This window comes from Physeter macrocephalus, chromosome 7 (assembly GCF_002837175.3).
Source record: "Physeter macrocephalus isolate SW-GA chromosome 7, ASM283717v5, whole genome shotgun sequence".
In the NCBI taxonomy this organism is placed as follows: Eukaryota; Metazoa; Chordata; class Mammalia; order Artiodactyla; family Physeteridae; genus Physeter; species Physeter macrocephalus.
Window position 1 is genome coordinate 123,164,288 of NC_041220.1, and position 21,400 is coordinate 123,185,687.

A 21,400-nucleotide genomic window follows, 5' to 3' on the forward strand; every position below is an offset into this window, starting at 1 on the left:
GAACCCGCGTCCCCTGCATCGGCAGGCGGACTCTCAACCACTGCACCACCAGGGAAGCGCTATGGCTGGTTTAATGTTTTGCTTTAATGTTTGAAATTCTTAACAATTTTTTAACAAAGGGGCTCGAGTTTTCATTTTGCACTGTGCCCTACAAAATTATGAGGGTCCTGATCCCAGGTTCTAAACTTTACCCTAAGCTCCTCTGCATTCAGGAAATTTTTCTCTTAAAGTAACTATATTGGTCCATACGTGTTTATTTTCCCCCTCACGTTTCACTCTTCTCTTGTCTGTGAGTTCATTGAGGTTAAGACCTACTACAATCTTTGAATTCCTAGCATATAGCAGAGTGTCTAGATATAATAATCAATCAGTAATTAGTTAGATGAATAAATGAATGAATCAACAAATGAACAAACTATTGCTTCACAGTGGTAAATTTCTAAAATGACAAAATATTGTCTTGGACATCTTGGACATCCAAGAATAAGAAGTTTTACTTATGTACTGAGTCAAATTTGAGTCATAAAGACTCTTCAATTCACTAAATCACGTGACAAAATGTGGGACATCAACCACCTAGTTACATCACGAATGTGATAGCAACCTGGTTTGACATCATTTAGACACAGCCAAGTGGTTGAGATTCCTAAATACACTGCTCTACTTAGAAAGGGATCTCAGAAGGCCCAATACTCCTTAAGAATGATCTTGTGCGGGTATGATATAAGGTAGTATAGAAGAGAAGGCCTTCAGTGAGTTTGGATGCCTAGATTTAAATCCTGATTCTACACCTTACTAGGTGGGTGACTTTGGGCAAGTCATTTAACTATCTGTGCTTCAATTTCATCCATTAAATGGGGATATAAAAAGAATCAACTCATAAGGTTGTTGTGAGAATTTAATGAGACAATCATGTAAAGCTTGGTACTCAAAGTGTGGTCAGACCAGCTGTGCTGGCATCACCTGGGAACTGGTTAGAAATGCAGAATTTCAGGACACACACTAGATTGACTGAATTAGCATCTGTACTTTAACAAGATCCCAAGGTGATTCCTATACCAAAAGAGTTTGAGAAGCACTTAAAACAGTGTCAGGTGCACAGTACCCTGTCAATAAATATTAGCTTTATTACTATGCCTTCTGAAGTTTAACAGGCATAAAGCACCTGACTGATGATCTAAATTCTTAAAGTTCTGTTCCTAAACAATCTCTCTCACCTCCAGAGTAATGGTTTTAGGCCCTGGATGTGAAAGTCTATACTGACATGATTGCTGAAATACTACATTAGACTGAGGTTACTGCATCAGTCAGTGATCTGTTTTTATCCGTATCTTCCACAGCAATTTGGGGAAAATATTATAAGGTCAGTTATCTTGAGAACAGATGCAATAGAAAGTAAAACATACTGTTCTTCAGAAGGGAGCAAAACACTGGAAGACAAGAAAATTATGGGCCAATAAGACATGAGATTCTATACTGTATGACACAGTTACATCTGCTACAGCCATTGTTGAGGTCACCTATCCACTCTGTGGACACTGAAGATCGTATCTGGCTCTCCCTCTTCTTCCCCAGTACTATTCCTGTCATCACTTTTTGGTGGCTTAAGTATCCACGTAAATGATCCACTGAACTATTGGCCCTTTCAAGTCCTTGACTGTCTTGCTTTTAAGGATCCGTCTCTCAATCCCACCTTAGTCACTCTTGGCTTTTCTTAAAGTTTGTCACTACCAATACCTATTATCACCTTCAAAATCTCAATTTCAAGCATCCCACTCTCTATCACATTTTATCTTTATTTTTCATTTATTCTTTATTTCAATAATGTTTCAATTCCACACATCAAAGCCATCTCACTTTTCAAAGTCTATCAATCATTTTCTCCTTACTTTATCAGACTCCACGGTCCCTCACTATTATCACCCAGAAATTAAGATATTCAAGAAAGAGCATAGGTGATTGAGCTTTGAAGAAAATCAGATCTCTTCCAGGCTTTAAAATAGTCTCTGCAATACTGGAAAAATCTATATAGTCTTGCCAATTCCATTGTCCAAACGTTTATAAGAATCTTCTAGGTACAACACATTATACAAGTACATATATTGAGTAAGTTACAAAGATACATCAGAGAGAATTCCAGTCCTCTTGGAGTGCAAGCTGGTAAGAAATACAACAGACAGACCAGTGGATATAATGAAAGATGGAAAATAGGGTTACAGGGGAGGTAAAAATAGAGTCCATGGAAACTTAGGGGAGAAAGAGCTTATTTCTGGCTGTGGAAGATCAGGGAAAGCTGCAAGAAGCAAGTTAAATTAGTAAATACTTAAATATAAATTACTTATATAACATACTTAGAACTTAAAGAACTTAAAGGGGATTTAGAAATGTAGTAATAAGGGTCAGAGCACTCCAGGCAGAGAAAAATGAATATGAGTAAAGGCAATGAGGTTGGAAAGCATAAGGAAAAGAGCAAGCAGTGTTACCAGTTTGACTGGAACAGAGTATATGAAAGTGAATAGGGAAAAACCAGCATGGACCTTTCCATTGGGATGTCAAAGTAATTTTTTCCACACGTACACCAAACCTGTTCCTCTTTGTCTTCTATCAGCCAGTTGCTGAAACTCTAAACCTAGGAGTAATTCTTGATTTCTACATTTCTCTCACAATTTTTATCCAATTTGTCAGCAAATCCTGTTGACTCTACCCATAGAACACATCTTGAAACCACCCACTTCTTCAAGGAAAACACCTGAAATCCAAGCTGCCATAATTTCTCACTTGAATTGCTACAGTATCTTCCCTTCTTCCACTCTTGTCCACCTATAATTGTTCACATAGTAACAGCTGCCAGAGTGATCTTTATAAAAATTTAATCAGATTATACTTACCACTCCCCTGTTTAACACCTTATGATGGCTCCCTTTCACACTTAGAATGAAATCCATATTCCTTACTGGACAAAGTTCCACACAATCTACCTCTCTGTCCTCTCTCCCTTCTGCCATCCCCCTCCTCTGTCTAACAACATAGGCCTTCTTTCTTTTTCTGGAAAGATCAACCAACATTATTTCTTTTTTTTTTCTTTTTTTTTTTTTTTTTTGCTGTACGCGGGCCTCTCACTGTTGTGGCCTCTCCTGTTGCGGGGCACAGGCTCCCGGGCCTCTCACTGTTGTGGCCTCTCCTGTTGCGGAGCACAGGCTCCGGACGCGCAGGCTCAGTGGCCATGGCTCACGGGCCCAGCCGCTTCACGCACGTGGGATCCTCCCGGACCGGGGCATGAACCCATGTCCCCTGCATCGGCAGGCGGACTCTCACCAGGGAAGCCCATCAACATTATTTCTGCTTTAGATTCTTTGCATTAGCTACTCCCTCTACCTGAAATGCTGAAGTGCTTCAGCCATATGGTCCATAGCTAACTTCTGACCTTCAGATGGCAGTTTAAATGTCACCTCTTCAGAGATGTCTTCTCTACCGATCTAGTCATTCAGTTGTGCCCTATTATATCATCCTATTTTAATCTTCTCATAGCTCTTGTCATTATTGGATATTTATCTATATGTTTATGTTTTAAAAAATCTACTAGTTTTTTATTGACATATAGTTGACTTACATATGTTTTTTTCTTATCTGTAATCCAGTTGTTTTTTTTTATTTCTATTTTTTCTAACATCTTTATTGGAGTATAATTGCTTTACAATGGTGTGTTAGTTTCTGCTTTATAACAAGGTGAATCAGCTATACATATACATATGTTCCCATATCTCCTCCCTCTTGCATCTCCCTCCCACCCTCCCTATCCCACCCCTCTAGGTGGTCACAAAGCACTGAGCTGATCTCCCTGTGTTATGTGGCTGCTTCCCACTAGCTATCTATTTTACATTTGGTAGTGTATATATGTCCACGCCACTCTTTCACTTTGTCCCAGCTTACCCTTCCCCCTCCCCGCGTTCTCAAGTCCATTCTCTACGTCTGCATCTTTATTCCAGTTCTGCCCCTAGGTTCTTCATGGCCTTTTATTTCTTTTTAGATTCCATATATATGTGTTAGCATACAGTATTTGTTTTTCTCTTTCTGACTTACTTCACTCTGTATGACTCTGTTTATGTTTTTTAATTGTCTGTCTCCTTCACTAGAATATAAAAGCTTAGACTTTGACTACATTGTTCGCTGGTATACCCCCAGCACTTAGAACTGTGCCTGGCACTAAGTGAATGAATAATTAATGGCTAAATCAAACAAAGCTAGAATGTTACATGGGACCTTGGATGCCAAGGTAAAGAAGGTGGACTTTATTCAGATGAGTAGAAGGATTTTGAGGTTTTTGAGATAGAGGTGGAAAGATGCAAAGATATACCTCTTGCCTTCAAAGAGTTTATAATTCACAGATGACCCAAACAATATCGTATTCTGAAAAAGAGAAGCTAACAATACAAAGTACCATATTATAAGTACTAAATGACTGACATAAGACAATCAACGTGACAGGAATTTGGTTAAGAAGGGGAGTGAGGGCTGGTGGAGAGGAGGCACAGAGGAAATATCTTAAGCAAGTATAACATTGTCAGCAAAGACACAAAGGCAAGAAATGTGATGTTCAGGGAACAGATTAGTTCAGTCCAAAACTAAGAGTACATACATAAGGACTTTACACCTATTTATTATCAAATATCTGTTTTATCATAAAGGCATGGTCCTTGAATGGAAATGCTTGCCTCAGAGGTCAAAAACTGAAACCCTACTAATAATATAACACAACAACATGCCCATAAGACCATGCATTAAATTGTTTTCTGTCAAATAAATTTGAATATTAATTAATTTATTCTTTTTCTTTTCATTTCTCACAGAGTTGCCACCCCATTTGGAGGTTTTGAAAAAGCATCAAAAATGGTTAAATTTAAGGTTCCAGATTTTGACCTACTACTTCTAACAGATCCCAGGTTCATGGCCTTTGCCAATCCTCTTTCTGGAAGACGGTCCTTTAATAGGACTCCTAAGGGATGGATATCTGAGAATATTCCTATAGTGGTAACAACTGAACCTACAGAGGATACCACCATACCGGAATCAGAAGACCTATGAAAAGAAAGTTGTATGTGACACAAAAACCTGTGAACGTGAATGTTGCTGTTTTATTATTCTGCTTACTTGCAAAGCCACTTACACTCTTCATTAGTAGCAATAATTTAATAGCAATTGAGCAATCTTCCTTTTATGACAATCTCAGATCAAAATCTAATAAATAATTAAAAATCTTATTTTAAAACCTTTTAAGTCACTTGTCTTTATTCATAATCTTGTTTTCACCTGGTCTAAGCAATCCAGCCTTTTCACTGAGAAAGTCCAGAAAAGTTACTGACAACAAAGGGTTTCATCTTTGTTGCCTTTAATATAAGCTATTACTGAATAAGTTTTTCAAATGGATCTAGAATCAAAATATAGTGCAAGATATTTAGATTAATTTAGAGTTTTATTTAAGGGATGAAAGCTATGGAAGTTGATATACAAACATTATTGATGGAGAAAAGGGTTGGGTTCTTCTTTTCTGACAAGCTTCCATGATAAAATAACTTGTCTAGATGAAGTCTTTTCATTAGTCATTCTTAAATTTCTAAAGTGCTTTGTATTTTTCAACGTGCTTTGAATCATTAGGTAATTGTTCCAGATGGCATGTGCCAGAGTTCAATTGGGTTCTTATTTTTGTTTAGTATTAAGTCAAGGAGACTGAGAGACAATGACTCAAAGAACGTCATACTATTGCAGTTTTCATGATCAAGGTATACTTGGAATTCAAGTTCCACAATGTTGTGTGTTGATTAGGTTCAACTTTATGTATGCATTTTTAGAAGAGTAATAACAAAATACATGCTAATATACATATAAATAAATATATGTATACGACAGGGGGACAAAGATAGTGTGTAATTTGAATTGGCAGCTTTCTTTGCTGAATCTTTAAATTCTGCTCAAATCCTTAAGCACTAGGGAGTATATGCCATAAAACACAAATAAAAACAAGAAATGGAAGAACACGAAAGCATTTGAAAGTAATATAGCACACATCTATCATGAAATATATTAATATATTTGTATAAAAGACTCAAACTAATATAAAGTTATAGATATATCTTAAAATATGGTTGATGCCATGGAACTGGTAAGACATAAGTATCAATTCTTCCCATTTCAATTCAGTTAAAAGTTCTGTGATAGATGTTTATACCAGAGAAGCAATGTCTTATCCATAGAAAACTATCTACCACATTAAGTTTAGGAGACTGGAAGAAGGAAAGTATATAACAGAGTAATGAAAATGCTGTGTAGCAACATCGCTTATTTACAAAAGAATCTGCATGTAATGTTGACATTGGTGGTTGTTTTGATCATCTTCTAGTCTTTACAAGTTTGCTTATGAAAAATGCAGTGCCTAGAAAGGAACAGTATCTTACTTATGCATATTATCACTGTAGAGAATTTGTATAATCTAAAGTATATCTTTAAGATATCTTAGTTTCGGGGGAAGCGGGGGGCGGCGGGGGTGGTGGTGGTGGGATGAATTGGGAGATTGGGATTGACATGTATACACCAATATGTATGAAATTGATAACTAATAAGAACATGCTGTATAAAAAAATAAAATAAAATTCAAATATAAAAAAACAAACAAAAAAACCAAAAAAAGATACCTTGGGCTTCCCTGGTGGCGCAGTGGTTGAGAATCTGCCTGCCAATGCAGGGGACATGGGTTCGATCCCTGGTCTGGGAAGATCCCACATGCTGCGGAGCAACTAAGCCCGTGTGCCACAACTACTGAAGCCCATGCGCCTAGAGCCTGTGTACCACAACGAAGAGTAGCCCCCGCTTGCCGCAACTAGGGAAAGCCTGCGTGCAGCAACAAGGATCCAAAGCAGCCAAAAATAAATAAATAAATAAATAAATAAAACAAAGTTATATTTAAAAAAGATATATTAGTTTTATTTATGTTTTGGTATTTACCTGTTTTAAAATAACAATGTTGGCATCATTGATAACTATAGATATGAGGGTCCCATCGTGCCATTTTTTTGTTCATTTTAATCTTTTAATAAATAAAAAATTAGTCATATTCTATTATGCATTTTGATGAAATGGTTTAGTTATTAGCAATTTGAAATGTTACTATTTTTCATTAAACTGAAATTTTATTGCATTATTTTAACTATCTTCAAATAGTTTAACTCTATGCTCAGTGTCACCACTCTGTCAACCACCAAAAAGGGGCCAGCAATTAAATAGGTTAGTTACAGAACAGTATTCTCCACATCATAAAGGAGAATTTTAAAAGGGGGAATCTTAAGTTTTTTTTTTAAGATTGGTTAGAAAATGATGGAATAGCCCTCTGCTCACTATCATATGTCTTCCTTTCCTGGAAGTGTCTATTAATTCTAATTCAGTTGTCTGACACCTTTAGAAATGCCAAATTTCACAATCTGGTTGCTACACAATTAGAAGTTGAAAGGAATTTTGAATGGGTTTTCCACTGACCTAAAAAGCAGCTAAATCTTTCAAAGTCTGAAGAAATATGATAGGCTTTTTAGAACAGCAGAAAGACTGTGGCATTTTTTCTACCCACATTTGTATACATGAAAAATGAAATAAAGGAGAAAGAAAATTAAAAGAAAAAGTAAATGAATGAAAATAATATTTGCTGATGGACTACTAAATGCCAAGCACTATACTCACTGGTTTATAAAAGCTATTTAATGTGTATTATTTTATTTTATTTTACTTTTTGGCTGCGCCGCATGGCTTGTGTGATCTTAATTCCCCAACAAGGGATTGAACCCAAGCCACCACAGTGAAAGCACTGAGTCCTAACCACTGGACCACCAGGGAATTCCCTATATTTTAAATATTATTTTATTTTCATGATTATCCTGTGAGAAATGTATCTCCATTTTATATAAGAAAATTGAGCCTCAGAGAACTAAGGTGACTAGCTTAATTCTAGCTCCAAAGTAGAAGAAATAGGTGAGTCTGGCTCTAAAATATATGCTCTAAGAACTCATGGTTCATAACTTCTCTTTCAGAATAATTTCAGCCTTAAACTATTTTATTATATCTAGACAAATAATAAAAAATCTCCATTATATTAATTTTGGGAAAATATAGCTATAAATTGAGTAATTTTAGAGTCACCCTCTAAAGTCATTCAGGCACTCATAATCATAAAAAGTTGAACTCTCAGACTTTCAAACAAGCAATGTGCATGTTTAAGTATGAAATTAGAGAAACACAAAAGCATACTCTGATTAAACCTGCTTGTTTCTGCTCAGCATTGTGCACACTTCTGATCGATGTAAACTTTTTTTTTTCTTTCCCCTGTAAGGGGCAAAGAAGGGAGAAAGAAGAGGAAATAAAGAGGACAGAAATGCACAACACTAATAACCATAAGGCTGAACGAAATCATCTAGTGTGATAACACTCCAAAAACATTCCTTTAAATGAAAATGTTTTCTACGTTTCAAAACTTTAGAAGAATTTCCATTATACTGTTCAACAGACTGACTTCTGGGTCATAAAATTTTATCTTCTATTTTATTTAGCCAATTTCTTGATGATCAGCTGGCCAGTTGTTTTCTGGATAACACTAGGTCTGCATTAACAACTACAGCAATAGTTAGATCATTCTTGACTTTAAAAAAAAAATATTTATGTATTTATTTGGCTGCATCAGGTCTTAGTCGTGGTACGCGGATCTTCGTTGCGGCATACGGGATCTTTTAGTTGCGGCATGCGGGATCTAGTTCCCTGACCAGAGATCAAACCCAGGCCCCCCTGCACTGGGAGTGAGGGTCTTAGCCACTGGACCACCAGGGAAGTCCTCATTCTTGGCTTTTAACTCTCCACTCCCTTCAATCATTTCTCAAGGCTGGTATTTTCCATTTCTTAACTCAATATTTGAAAGGACTAGATAACTTAAAATAACTAATTATCGGTTATTACAAAATCAAGGCAAATATGGACAATAATCTTTAGTCAAAATGACCATTTATCCACTTAAAATTTTACATTTTCTAAGTAGACCAATTTATAAATGTTTTAGCAGCGTGGAAATGGAGGGAGCCAATTATTCTCACAAAGGCTAAAGTGGAGCAGAATGTCCAGTCGGGAGTGTGAAAAGAACATCCTGAACTTTCCAACTCAGGGCACAGCTGTACCAGCCGACTTATTAATTCTGGAATTTCCTCACTCTGCTGCTTATGCAAGATAAAACTTACATGACATCATTGCAGTTTCCCAGCCACAACTGCTTTTTATTAAGCTTAGGAAAGTGTTGCTCTGAATGCCCCTTTTCTTATGAAAAATACTTTCAACCTCCACATGCTCTATTCTGTAGGAAGAAGGGCAGTTCACTTTCTATGAAACGTGGAAGAGTGCCAGGCTTTTGCCAAAAGAACAAGCAAGGGGAATCTATTCCAAACTAACTGATCAAAGCACTTCACAAATATATCAAAGGATTTTTAGAAAATTATAATGCTTAAAAAAGTTAACTTTTCAGAACTAAGAAAAAAGTAAGTAAAACTGTGTAAGAATTTCAATGGCTTACACATTGAAGTATTATTACATAAATAAAAGGGTATGTCCCTATTTGAATCCCTTAAATAAAAGAACTAGATTTCAACTCAGGATATAAACTTTCTCTGACTTCTCAATATAATGTGATTTCAATAGGAAGATTTGGTACATATGGGCAAAGAAGGAGGAAAAAGTTATTGCTAAGAGGTTACAATTCAGTTTCAAAAACAATGTGCTTACTATTCTGGATTGTGTAATATTTTGAAGCACATTTCAATGACAACTTAGGCAGTGTAGGAGATGGAGACAGTTCAGGAAACAGAATTGGAAAGAGTCAGAAGGACAAAAGGTAAATTCAATTACTAATTGAAGAATTAGTATAGAAGCTGTAGCACTAGCAAAATAAATCTAAAAGAACAGGGGGAAGAAAGGAAGGCAAGAATGAAGCAGGCCAAAAGGAAATAACTGTGATATTCTATGGTTTCTAGAGTCTTTTCCTTACCCCCTTTGAAGAAGTTTTGTTATATGTATATCAATTGTCTAATGTGAATCGTCACCCAAAATAGATAACTCTCATTACATTTTCTTTATCAACAAACACTTATAAATTGCATATTAAAGCAGTTGTATTTAAATGTGCCAGCTATCTGCTAATCTACCACAAATTAGTAATATAATCTCAAGCAATTTACTTCACTCTGGAAATTTTCTCCAACTATTTCTGTGTTTCAAAGGCCACTTCTGCCTAAGACCTTCCCTGACCACCCTTACTTAAGAGAGCACACTTATAACCCCTTACTGTGCTTGTATTTTTCCTTTATAGCCCTTATTACTCCCTAACATAATGTGTTAGTCTGGGTCCTCTGAGGAGCAGATGCCAAGATGGGGTTAAACCTGCAAAAATTTTATGAGGAAAATCGCCCACATGAGAGAAAATGGGGAGGGAGTCAAAGAAAGGCAGGGAGAGGGTCAAAGAAAGGCTGGGAGAGACCCAAGGGACCTCTGATGGAACTGCATGGATATGTTCTAGACTGCCCAGCAGTCTAGGGAAGATTCAGCAAGGCTGCTGGAGGATCTGTGAGCCCAAGTCACCTGCAGGAGAGGTCGGGTGTTTCCCAGAAACAAGTGTGCCTTAGGGTCACTGTCATGGCGCCTCACTGGCTAGGAGCACACTGTGGAAGGCAGGCTCAGCAAGAAGGCAGTGACGGAGGTCAGAGGGAGCAGAACTGGGGCCCTCAGGTAACTACGTTAAGATCCACAAGACGTCGCCGTCACACACGATGTATGTATTTATTCCTTTATTATTTATCTCGCCCACTCGAATGAATGTTCTCTGAGGGTAGAGACTTTGCTTTTTTATTAACTACTGTATCTTCTGTGCCTGGTATATAGTAAAGAACAATAAAAGTTTGTTAAATGTATCTTAATTATGGGGATAATGCTAGTATCTATCTTAAAAATTATGTATTATACATTATATTACCCAATACATTGTAAATGCTTGATACACGTTAGCAATTATTATTAACAAAATAAAAAATTATCACGCAGTAAGAAAGCAAAGGCATTTAGAATGAAGTTAGATTAGAGGTTACACTGGAACTGCTTTGGGATAAATATATTTGACCCTGATTTGGAGCTAATATATGTTGGCGCAATGAGTATATTGAATACATACATAATCAGAAACACTAATGCGGCCTGACTACTTTTTAGGATAAGCTTGTGCCAGCTCTATTCTCCAGACTCAAAACTGCAATTAAGGGAGACTTTTTAGGATCTTGCTAAAACAGTACTATTTCTTGTGAGCATTCACATATTTTATAGGTCACTTGAGAATTTTAAAAAACCAATATAGTGGATACTTTCCTTGTTCAGTATATACTACCTTTTTAGAAAATACATTATACAATCAGAAAGGAGTTCCTGTGGACAGATGGCTACATAATCCTTCATTTTTTTTAAAACTAAAATGGCTTTTCATTTAAATACCTGTTTGGAATATTTCAAATCAGGAAGTATGTTGCCCCGGAATCCTAATGTTTTGGCACAGTCATCTCTAGAGTACAATGAATAAAAACAATCACCCCAAGTCCCCTTCTCTGGTGGGTTTCCATGTTGCTTAAAGAAATTACGCATCTGGTAGTCATAAGCATGGAAAGGAGGTGATTCCTCTATGAGCTGATGCTAACATAATGGAAAATTCACCTAAATACAATCAACCTGAAATAACTTTTTCTTCTTTTCCAACTTATCTTGAAAAAGCAGGAATACTTTCTAAGCTTAATTTTAAACTCAGTTCCTAATATTTATTTTATCTTACTTCTACCTATGTGAAAAACTGGAGCTAATGAAGTTTCTATAACACAACTGATTTGCCTCAGGTTCCAGGCCTCCTGTGCAAGGCTGTCTTCTGAGCCATACAGCACTCTAGGCTCAGTCACTATTTTGGAACATAAAGTCAAGCATAAACATGGACCACATTTATTCAAAAAACATTATTCAAAAAACATTTACTTCTGATGCATAGAAAGAGATGTGGATATAGTTTATGGTTAATTAAAATAAGTTTCCTCACAAACTCATCAAAATCTATTAAAAACACATTAAACTTATCAAAATACTATAGACGGGCTTCCCTGGTGGCGCAGTGGTTGTGCGTCCGCCTGCCGATGCAGGGGGGCCGGGTTCGCGCCCGGGTCTGGGAGGATCCCACGTGCCGCGGAGCGCCTGGGCCCGTGAGCCATGGCCGCTGGGCCTGCGCGTCCGGAGCCTGTGCTCCGCAGCGGGAGAGGCCACGGCAGAGGGAGGCCCGCATACCACAAAAAAAAAAAAAAAAAAAAAAATACTATAGACAATGTGCATGGCCCCCCTAAAATCAATATGGTGAAATCCTAACCTCCATGTGATAGTATTAGGAGGTGGGGCCTTTACGAGGTGATTAAGTGATAAGGGCATAGTCCTCATGAATGGGATTAGTACAAGAGACTCCACAAAGCTCCCTTGCCCCTTCCCCCATGTGAGTACACAGAGAGAACATAGCCAAATATGAATCAGGAAGCAGGCTCTCACCAGACACCAATCTGTCAGTGCCTTGCTCTTGGACTTCCCAGCTTATAGAAATATGGGAAATAAATTTCTGTTGTCTATAAGCCACCCAGTCTATGGTATTCTGTTACAGTAGCCTGAACTGACTAAGACACATAGCAATGCAGAAAAATTATCATGTTTTTAGATGCATATATGTATAATGTATTAATTATGGTTAATGATCATAATTATCAGAATGTATTAGACTATGCATTACTATGTACTAGACTATGTACAAATCCATACCCTGATGTTTACTTAAGTGTCTTCTTGTTAGCATACCAAAAGGATATTAATATTTAAGATATAATAGGAATAAGCAAAAAAGTTGTATTTTACCAAATACAACCCACTAGTACTATGTTAATAGCATAACGAAACACTCTCTTTGGTTTAAATAAACAACCATTTACTTAGAATCACAGCACTTTAGAATTAGACTCTATCTTGAAATACTCTAGATCAATTCCCTCATTTACAGAATAGAAACTTGGATCAGAAAAGTTAAGGAACTGGCCCAGTCTCACATGGCATGTCTAAAATTAGAACCCAAGAGTCCTGCTTCTGATCTAACATTCCTCCCACTAACTTCTTCTCTCTCCTATCTCAGTGGAGAACACAATCATCCAGATGATGGGTACAAACCACACACGTTCTGGTGACATAACATACTGTATATGATTTCATATTTATCTATATCTATATAAATATAGCCTTATATAATTTGTATACCTTATTTATTAGCCACAGAGAAATAAACCTCTGAATTGGGGTAATGTTAATGTGGAACCAGAGAGTAGAGGCTTTTTTTTTTTACAATATCAAGAAGTTTTACTTTAATCAGTAAAAAATTTTAATGTGACAATATCAAACCAAAATGAATATTCTTTTCTAACTGGAAGGGAGTAAATTTCCATACTGTATTAAAAAAAAAAAAGAGCAAACATTGCTCCTTCCACCAGAAACCTCTTGGTCCATGTCTTTCAAACTATATTCAGTTAGGTGGTGTAAAAATTAACTTAGATGGTTATGATCAGCAGCTTTTCAAATGAAACAGAATAGAATAAAGGAAAAGAAAACATCAGAGCATATCACTCATAGAAATAGTATTATTTCAGGAAACTACTGATTTTGCTTTATATATATGTTCATGCAAACTGGATCACAATGTAAAATATATATATATATATATATATATATATATATATATATTTTTTTTTTTTTTTTTTTTTGCGGTACTCGGGCCTCTCACTGTTGTGGCCTCTCCCGTTGCGGAGCACAGGCTCCGGACGCGCAGGCTCAGCGGCCATGGCTCACGGGCCTAGCTGCTCTGCCGCATGTGGGATCCTCCCAGACCGGGGCACGAACCTGTGTCCCCTGCATCAGCAGGCGGACTCTGAACCACTGCGCCACCAGGGAAGCCCAATGTAAAATATATTGCTTATTCTAGGTTGCAGTCTAAAATGTTTGAAAGTTACTGTTGTACCTACTACTAAATGCTGTTTAAAATTTAAATGTCAGCACTGTTAATAGCAAGTGGAATGGCTTTTCTTCATCACATCAAAACTATTATAACTAATTTGATAAAGAGAGTTATTCAGAATTTGAAACAGTAGCAGAATAAAACTGGTAGAAAACAATTTAATCAGAAAACCTTGATTTAAAAATGTACAAAATGGCATTAACACACATTCCAGGGATATTACTTGCCAAGAGTTAGCTTTTTCCTCCAGCACAATTTCAGTATGAGGGCTTGTTTAACAGATAAGAGACTAAAAAACTCAAGAGCAGACAGTTAAGAAATAAAGAAATAAAATACTCTAAAATTTCTGCCTTTACCTATACTTCTTTGCTCTATCACTGAATATTTTCCAACAATTTTATTACTGTATTAAAAAGTAAACCTTTTTTTCCTTTGACTGTGAAGTGAATTTCAACAAGGAAGTTCAACTTGAAAACACTGGTGCCCTGAATATTTTTGTCATCTTTACAAAGAAAATTGCTCTCCAGGGCAACTTCCTCTGGGTTCATGGCTTTAGCCAATACGCTATGAGCAAAAGATATGGTGTTATTTTACTATTGTATTTCTTGAAGAACTACCTCAAAAACAAGTCAGTCTAAGATATATAGTTGTGTGTGTGTGTGCACGCACACACACGTCACAGAGTCTTAGATTTGTCAGAGTCCCAAGAGGTAGGAAAGTAAGTTTGGTAAATTTCCAAATGCCATAGTGTTTTTCATAAAGTCAGAGTACTACCACAGGTATCACAATTGAGAAAAAGAAAATCTTTTCCTGTGAAGTGCTCTTGACTTCTTCCTTATGTTCCCCTTCCCGTGTCTTTCAGAAGGGCACAAAGGTGTCAAGTATGTTTATCACCAGTATTTGAATATAGAAGAAATCTGACTGCACTTTAAGAAACAAAAGAGTACTATCTCCTATGAAACTTTCAGAATATTTCAGGGAAAATATTTCACACCAGGAAAATTCTGTGACTAGGAATTGAATTTTAGCCCTGCTTCTATCAGTGTCTAGCATGAGCCTAGGTAACTTTACCTCCTTGAGCTTAAGTGTTATCATCTGTACAGTGAGGGATTTTAGCAAACTAATCTCTCAGATCCTCTTTATCTCTAAGATTCTGAAGAATTGTATAAATAAACATGTTATAAAACTTGTTTTCGAAAAAAATTAAAGAGAAATTACACTAATGCACAAAAATCCTAATGAATCCTAGGCTTTCAATCAAAACCTAGATGTTTTCGGCCTTTAATTCTGGATCTGTTAGTATGGCACATATTGCCTTCCTCATTCCTACTTACTCTACTGTATTTCCATGGCTGTAACCAGATGTCATACTTAACTGATAAGTTCCTTTACTTAGTCATTCAGTTTGCTTATTGAGTGCCTCCTATATGCCAGACACTGTACTAGGAACCCCACTTTCACTGTCTCTAACATAAGGATATTAATAATATCTAAATATTAATACTTTATGGTTGTTAGGAAAGTTAAATAATGTAACTTGCATAAAACACTTAGTTCGCGGCGTATTTTGGAATTAGGTAACAACTGGGAAAAGGCCCCATTTCACATCTTCAGCGTTTAGAACCACGTGGCTCAATCCCTTCCTTTATGGATTAAGAGGTTAAAAGAGGTGAGCTGACCTCCCACAGGCTCAGCTCCTTGAGAGCAAAAGAGTTCCATAACTCTCCATCTATTCTTTCTATCATATTATGCTGCTTCTGAACATAAGCAATTCTACTATCTGTTTCTTCCATTCTTTCTCTCAGATTACGAAATGTTGCTAGAAAAAATACCATGCAAATAAATGCCCACAGGGGTGGCAATCCTACTAATCCTGTCAACAACAACCCAGTTAGAGATTAGCTAGGACACCTTGCTATGTACAGATGAGGAAACTGGGTTTTAGAGTAGTTAATAACTGCTCAAGGTCACACAAACAATAAATGGTAAAGTCAGGATTTGAACATAGGTCTGTCCAAGTCTAAAGGCCATGCTCTTTTATGATACCATGTTGCCCTTAAACACGGTCTCTACTTGGCTTTCTAAACAATTTTAATGCTGCCATGAGGGTTAACGTGGGCTACAGCTGGAGCTGAATGTCAGGAATCCAGCCTTCATCAACATTTTCCTCAATGATTTAGCTGCAGACAAAGAAGATATCATTAATTCTGGCAATATAAAAACTGAGGAAGAACTGTGAATTTTAAGAAATATGGGCTAAAACTTCAAAACCTAATAGGATGTTTTCAAGAAATGAACGAAACAGATGATGAAGATGCTTGTGTTCTGAGGCAATATAAGCATTTGTGTCCAAAAAACTAATGGCATTAAAATTTGTGAAACTCGGCTTAATGCCAATTCATAAAAACAAAATAATGGAACAAAAAATTTAGTATTTTGAACATAAACTTATATTGGCTAACAAAGTGACATAGTTACAAAATAGGTTAAAACAATCTTACTTAAACTGTCCTGATAAAAACAGTGTCTGAACCAAAAAAGGAAATAATTTCCCCAAACCATAATCAAGCTAATTGCAAAAACCTGTTTTTATTTTTGGGCACCACATTTTTTCAGAAGTTACAACAAAAGTGAATCCTGAATTCAGTTTCATGGATTATGAAGACTTACTGCATTTTCCAGGGACATGTTGATGAGTCCACTGTCAGTGAACATAGGTAAGAGCCTCCTTAGATGAAGGCCCACGTAGAGGAAAAAGCATCTTAGACGATGACAGAAAAATGTCTTCCTGTTACTGATAACTTAAATATCTTTTTCACTTTTGATTTTAGATCAGAGTCAAATAAATTTAAGCCATAGGCTCATGCATATTTACGTTCTTTAGTTCTCATTCTTTACATTCTACTTGTATTTTAATTTCCCATAGCTCTGATTCTTTTATTTAAATTTGACCATTGTTTTATGTTATATACTAGAATTCATTTTATTTTATTTTCTAGAATTTACTTTAAATCTTTGTAGGATAAGGTGAAGTATAATGAATGAATGAATGAGTGGATTAGCTTAATATTTACTAGGCCTTCAAAAAATTGTTGAGAGAACTGAGTACTTTTAGCTTGAAAACACAAAAGATGTTTTCAAAGTTCAATAGCATCTTATGGAAAAGAGAATATAGATTTCTGTTGCTATAAAGGACAGAAAATAAGACCAGTGTGTAGAAATTACTAGAAGGTGAAGTTCAACTCACTGTGATGAAAATTTCTTAATAGTTAAAGAAGTCTTAAAAAGGAACAGGATGCCCCACAAAGCATCAGGTTTTCTATCACTGTCACCATATTTGAACAGACGTTGGACAACCACCAGCAGGGATGATCCTTTAGTGAGTGGGAGGCTGGACAGATGGAATCTAAAGCCTCCTGCATCTTTGAGATTGTAATAAAATACATATTACGGCAAGAAAAACAACACATAGGTTCTTATAGCATCACATTATCATTGATGACAGCAGTATTGGTAATCATAATAACAACACTAATTGCCATAATAACACAGTATAAGACTTTACAATTGCTTGTATCTGGGGCATCATCAAAAGACATCATATATAAGCATTATTTTTCATCCCAATTTTACAGATAAGAAAATTAGGACGTTTCAAAGTGAAATAACAAACAAAGGTAATGAAATTGCCTAAGCTGACAATAAGTCAGCAAAAATTAAGGTTACTGGCTAAACTACTAACTGTGGTTAACTAGCTAATGTTGACTCTAGTATATCAGAGGCTTAGAAAGGTTGAGATGTAAGGCCAGTAAAGTTTTGCCTAACGAAGAGCTGGCTAAGATGCCATGGATATTGAATTTGATCTTCTGATGTTTAACAACATGTCATGCTGCAGAGCTTTGAGGAGTCCAGAGAACACTCAATTCCTGAATTACCTATTTTATAAGAGGATAGAGAAACTTCAGGGACTCTCTCTCTCCCCCCTCTCTCCCCATATCTGCCTTATTTTTTCAGACCAGATACTATAAATGACAAGGCACATTGCCACAAGAACTTCTGAGCTCACAGTTTTATAGCTTTGCAATCAGAGAAAAAAGGGATCTTTCCTGTAAGCTCTAATTTGAAAACTCCTGGGAAAGAATGCTGATTAGCATGAATCACCCATATACCAATCACCAGAGCCAGAAAATGGTGAAATGCCCCACATGGAGTTGTGCCCATCCTGTGGTTTAGTGGTGTGGATTACTAAAAGCAGGAAAAGACAAAGCAATGTATGTCCACAATACATATTTTCTTAATTGAAATAACTGAAATGTATAATAACCAGGCATTTCTAAATACATCTTTGAAATGGCTTTTTTAGATGTGCATATATTAAAAAACTAAGTCTTCTAAACTTAGAGATTACTTGATCAAAAATATTATAATTTTACCTCATTTTTGGTTCTATTCTCCCTTATTTCTTTTTTTCCTTCCAGATTTTTATCATCTCACAGACATTAGTCAATTTGGCCATAATATGACTCTACTTCTGGTTCTGACTGTGAGAAGCTACTTAGGAAGGAAGGGTATTCGTGGAACACATCTGAATACTTACCGCAGACCAGCAGCCTTCCAGAAGACACTCTTAGGGACGACAACTTCTTTCCAGGTGTCTTCACTCTTGGTAACTGTATATTTTAATTTTACAGAAAAAAAGAAAAAGAAGAAAAGAAAGCCTTATTGTTAAGTTTCCATTCAGTGACTTATTGTAGATACAGATTCAGGTGTCGAACAACTCTTTACTGATGCCTACTCTGTGCCACTGTATTAGACTTTACAGAAAGAATGATGATCAAGAGAGAGGTCTTTCATGGGATCTTCTTCCTAGATAGTGAGGAAGATAATAAACAAATAAGCAAATAAATAAGCTAAATAATCACAGGTTGTGAAAAATGGTATGAGATGAATAAACAGAACACTGTGATAGAGATAAGCAGGGAGTTCTAGGTCAAGGATGAATTTTCCAAGAAGATGAAGTTAAAACTAAAGTGCAGAGGATGAAAGGGAGTCAGCCACTTGGAGACTCAGGGGAAGGTGCTGTAGGTCAGGGTTTCTCAACCTTGGCACTATTGACATTTTGGACCATACAGTTCTTTGTTGTGGGGGACTGTCTTGTCCATTGTGGGATGTTTAGCAGCGGCACTGGCCTCAACCAACTGGATACCATTAGTGGCACCCCTTCCCCACCCTAACTGTGACTGCCAGAAATGTATTGGCCTTTGCCAAATGTCCCCTGGGAGAAAAAAATCATCCCCAGTTGAGAACCACTGTTCTAGGCAAAGGGAATAAAGAATGTAAAATCCCTGAACAGCATGAGATGCTGTTAGGGAAGTAAGGATAGATCATTAGACCATTCAGGGGTCTGCAGGCCTTGGCAAGAATTTGGATTTTATTTTATGTAAATAGTAAGCCACTGAACAATTTTTAAGTTGGGGAGTAACACGTTGACATTTACAATAGGCTACTTTGGCTCCTGTGTGGGAAACAGATTTAAAACCATGAGGATAAATGAGATCTCAGGACCAGGCACTGTGGAACACTATTTATCTTCATTTAGAAGATAAAAGTAGACTGGAAAGTAAAAAAAAGAGAAAAACAGTATGAAAAGGAGCAACCAAAGAGGTTGGAGAAAAGCCACGAAAGAGGATGGTGTTACAAAAACTGGGAGGTGAGTCAAGGATGAAGTGGTCGACTGCAACTAGATTTTTCTGGTTGGCCTCATCATCAAGTCACAGACTGAAGATTTCTCTGGAATTGCACTGGCTTAGCTCATCTTCTTGCCTAACTACAATTTCCTCTACAAATCTTCTGTATATAATTCCAAACTAAACAACCTGTTCAAGAACTTATAAAGGCTTCCTATTATAGCCATGCATTGGCCTTGTTCATTCCTGTTTCTAAAACTTTGCTCTTGAAGTAGTCATGTTTCCTCCTCAGTGCCTTCAAATATCCCTACCTATGAACCTTCCAAGCTGAAGCTCATATCTGATCTCCCACAGAAGCTTTCCCCAACAATTTTCGTCCACATAGATGTCTCTATTCTCTAAAAAATCAACAAAACTTCCAGTTTTTCACTCAATCCGCTGAACACATTTGCTAAGCATCACTGCCTGGAAATACAACAATGAAAAAATATGGTCCCTGCTCTCTAGAAGCTTACTAAGAAAATAACACTTGTCAATATTTCCTTGATGCATTTAGGAAAAAAAGAGTCTGCCTTGTATACAATCCTGAGGTAGCCATTCAGCTATTTCTCTATACTGCATTTCACTTTACCTCACCCAGCTGATTCATGCTTTGCTACACCTTTAGATGTTGATTACCTCCTGGAACTATTGGATCACAGCTCCTCAGGATAGAATATTGCTACTCTTACCACTTATCAGTGATAGGGTGAACATATCCTCAAGATGGTACATCTCCCAAAGTCTGAGTTATAATCACTGCAGAATAATAGTTAAGAGGCATGTAAGTATGGTGGTGCTGATGATGTAATCTTTGGGTAGGCCTCATTCAAACAGTGTAAGATGATCTTTGGCATTCCAACTCTACGCCCTTTCATGATCGCCTGCCCTAAAATGCGGTGCACTGTCAATTTTCCCTTTTTCCATCTGTTTGCTTCAGGCTGCCCTCTTGATGCTTAACTTGTGACCTATTATAAGTCTATCATTTAAAACTTAGTACTTAGATACGCCAAGAACTGGTAGGAAGTTTGAAATTACATGATTAAAAAAGAGTACAGTCAGGGTTTAGTCAAAATTTTTTTTAATTAATTAATTTTTGGCTGCGTTGGGTCTTCGTTGCTGTGCACGGGCTTTCTCTAGTTGCGGGGAGCGGGGGCTACTCTTTGTTGCGGTGCACAGGCTTCCCACCATGGCGGCTTCTCTTGCTGCGGAGCACAGGCTCTAGGTGCGCGGGCTTCAGTAGCTGCAGCACACGGGCTCAGTAGTTGTGGCTCGCGGGCTCTAGAGCACAGGCTCAGTAGTTGTGGCTCACGGGCTTAGTTGCTCTGCGGCATGTGGGATCTTCCTGAACCAGGGATCGAACCCGTGTCCCCTGCATTGGCAGGTGGATTTTTAACCACTGTGCCACCAGGGAAGCCTTTAGTCAAATCCTTGAGCAAGGTGAACTGAAAGGCATTCTTCTATAATCTCGAAACGAGGAAGGGAGATAGTATGAGTCTTCATTATCCACAGTCCAAATTATTTTCCAAGAGTGCTCTGTCAG

At 37.0% G+C, this 21,400-nt stretch overlaps 1 protein-coding gene and 1 long non-coding RNA gene across 4 annotated transcripts in view; one reads left to right on the forward strand and one right to left on the reverse strand.

Moving 5' to 3' along the window:
• The window catches only part of MYOZ2 (myozenin 2), a 35,627-nt gene extending 30,353 nt beyond the window's left edge, over positions 1–5,274 (forward strand). For both annotated transcript variants that reach the window (XM_028492235.2, XM_028492236.2), the window contains exon 6: positions 4,848–5,274. In XM_028492235.2, coding sequence (XP_028348036.1) covers positions 4,848–5,082 — 235 coding nt within the window. In that variant the 3' untranslated portion in view covers positions 5,083–5,274. The remainder of the gene's footprint in view (positions 1–4,847) is intronic.
• The window catches only part of LOC102983146 (uncharacterized), a 189,095-nt gene that overhangs the window by 165,776 nt on the left and 1,919 nt on the right, over positions 1–21,400 (reverse strand). For both annotated transcript variants that reach the window (XR_008617879.1, XR_008617878.1), the window contains exon 2: positions 18,729–18,801. This is a non-coding gene — a long non-coding RNA (uncharacterized lncRNA). The remainder of the gene's footprint in view (positions 1–18,728; positions 18,802–21,400) is intronic.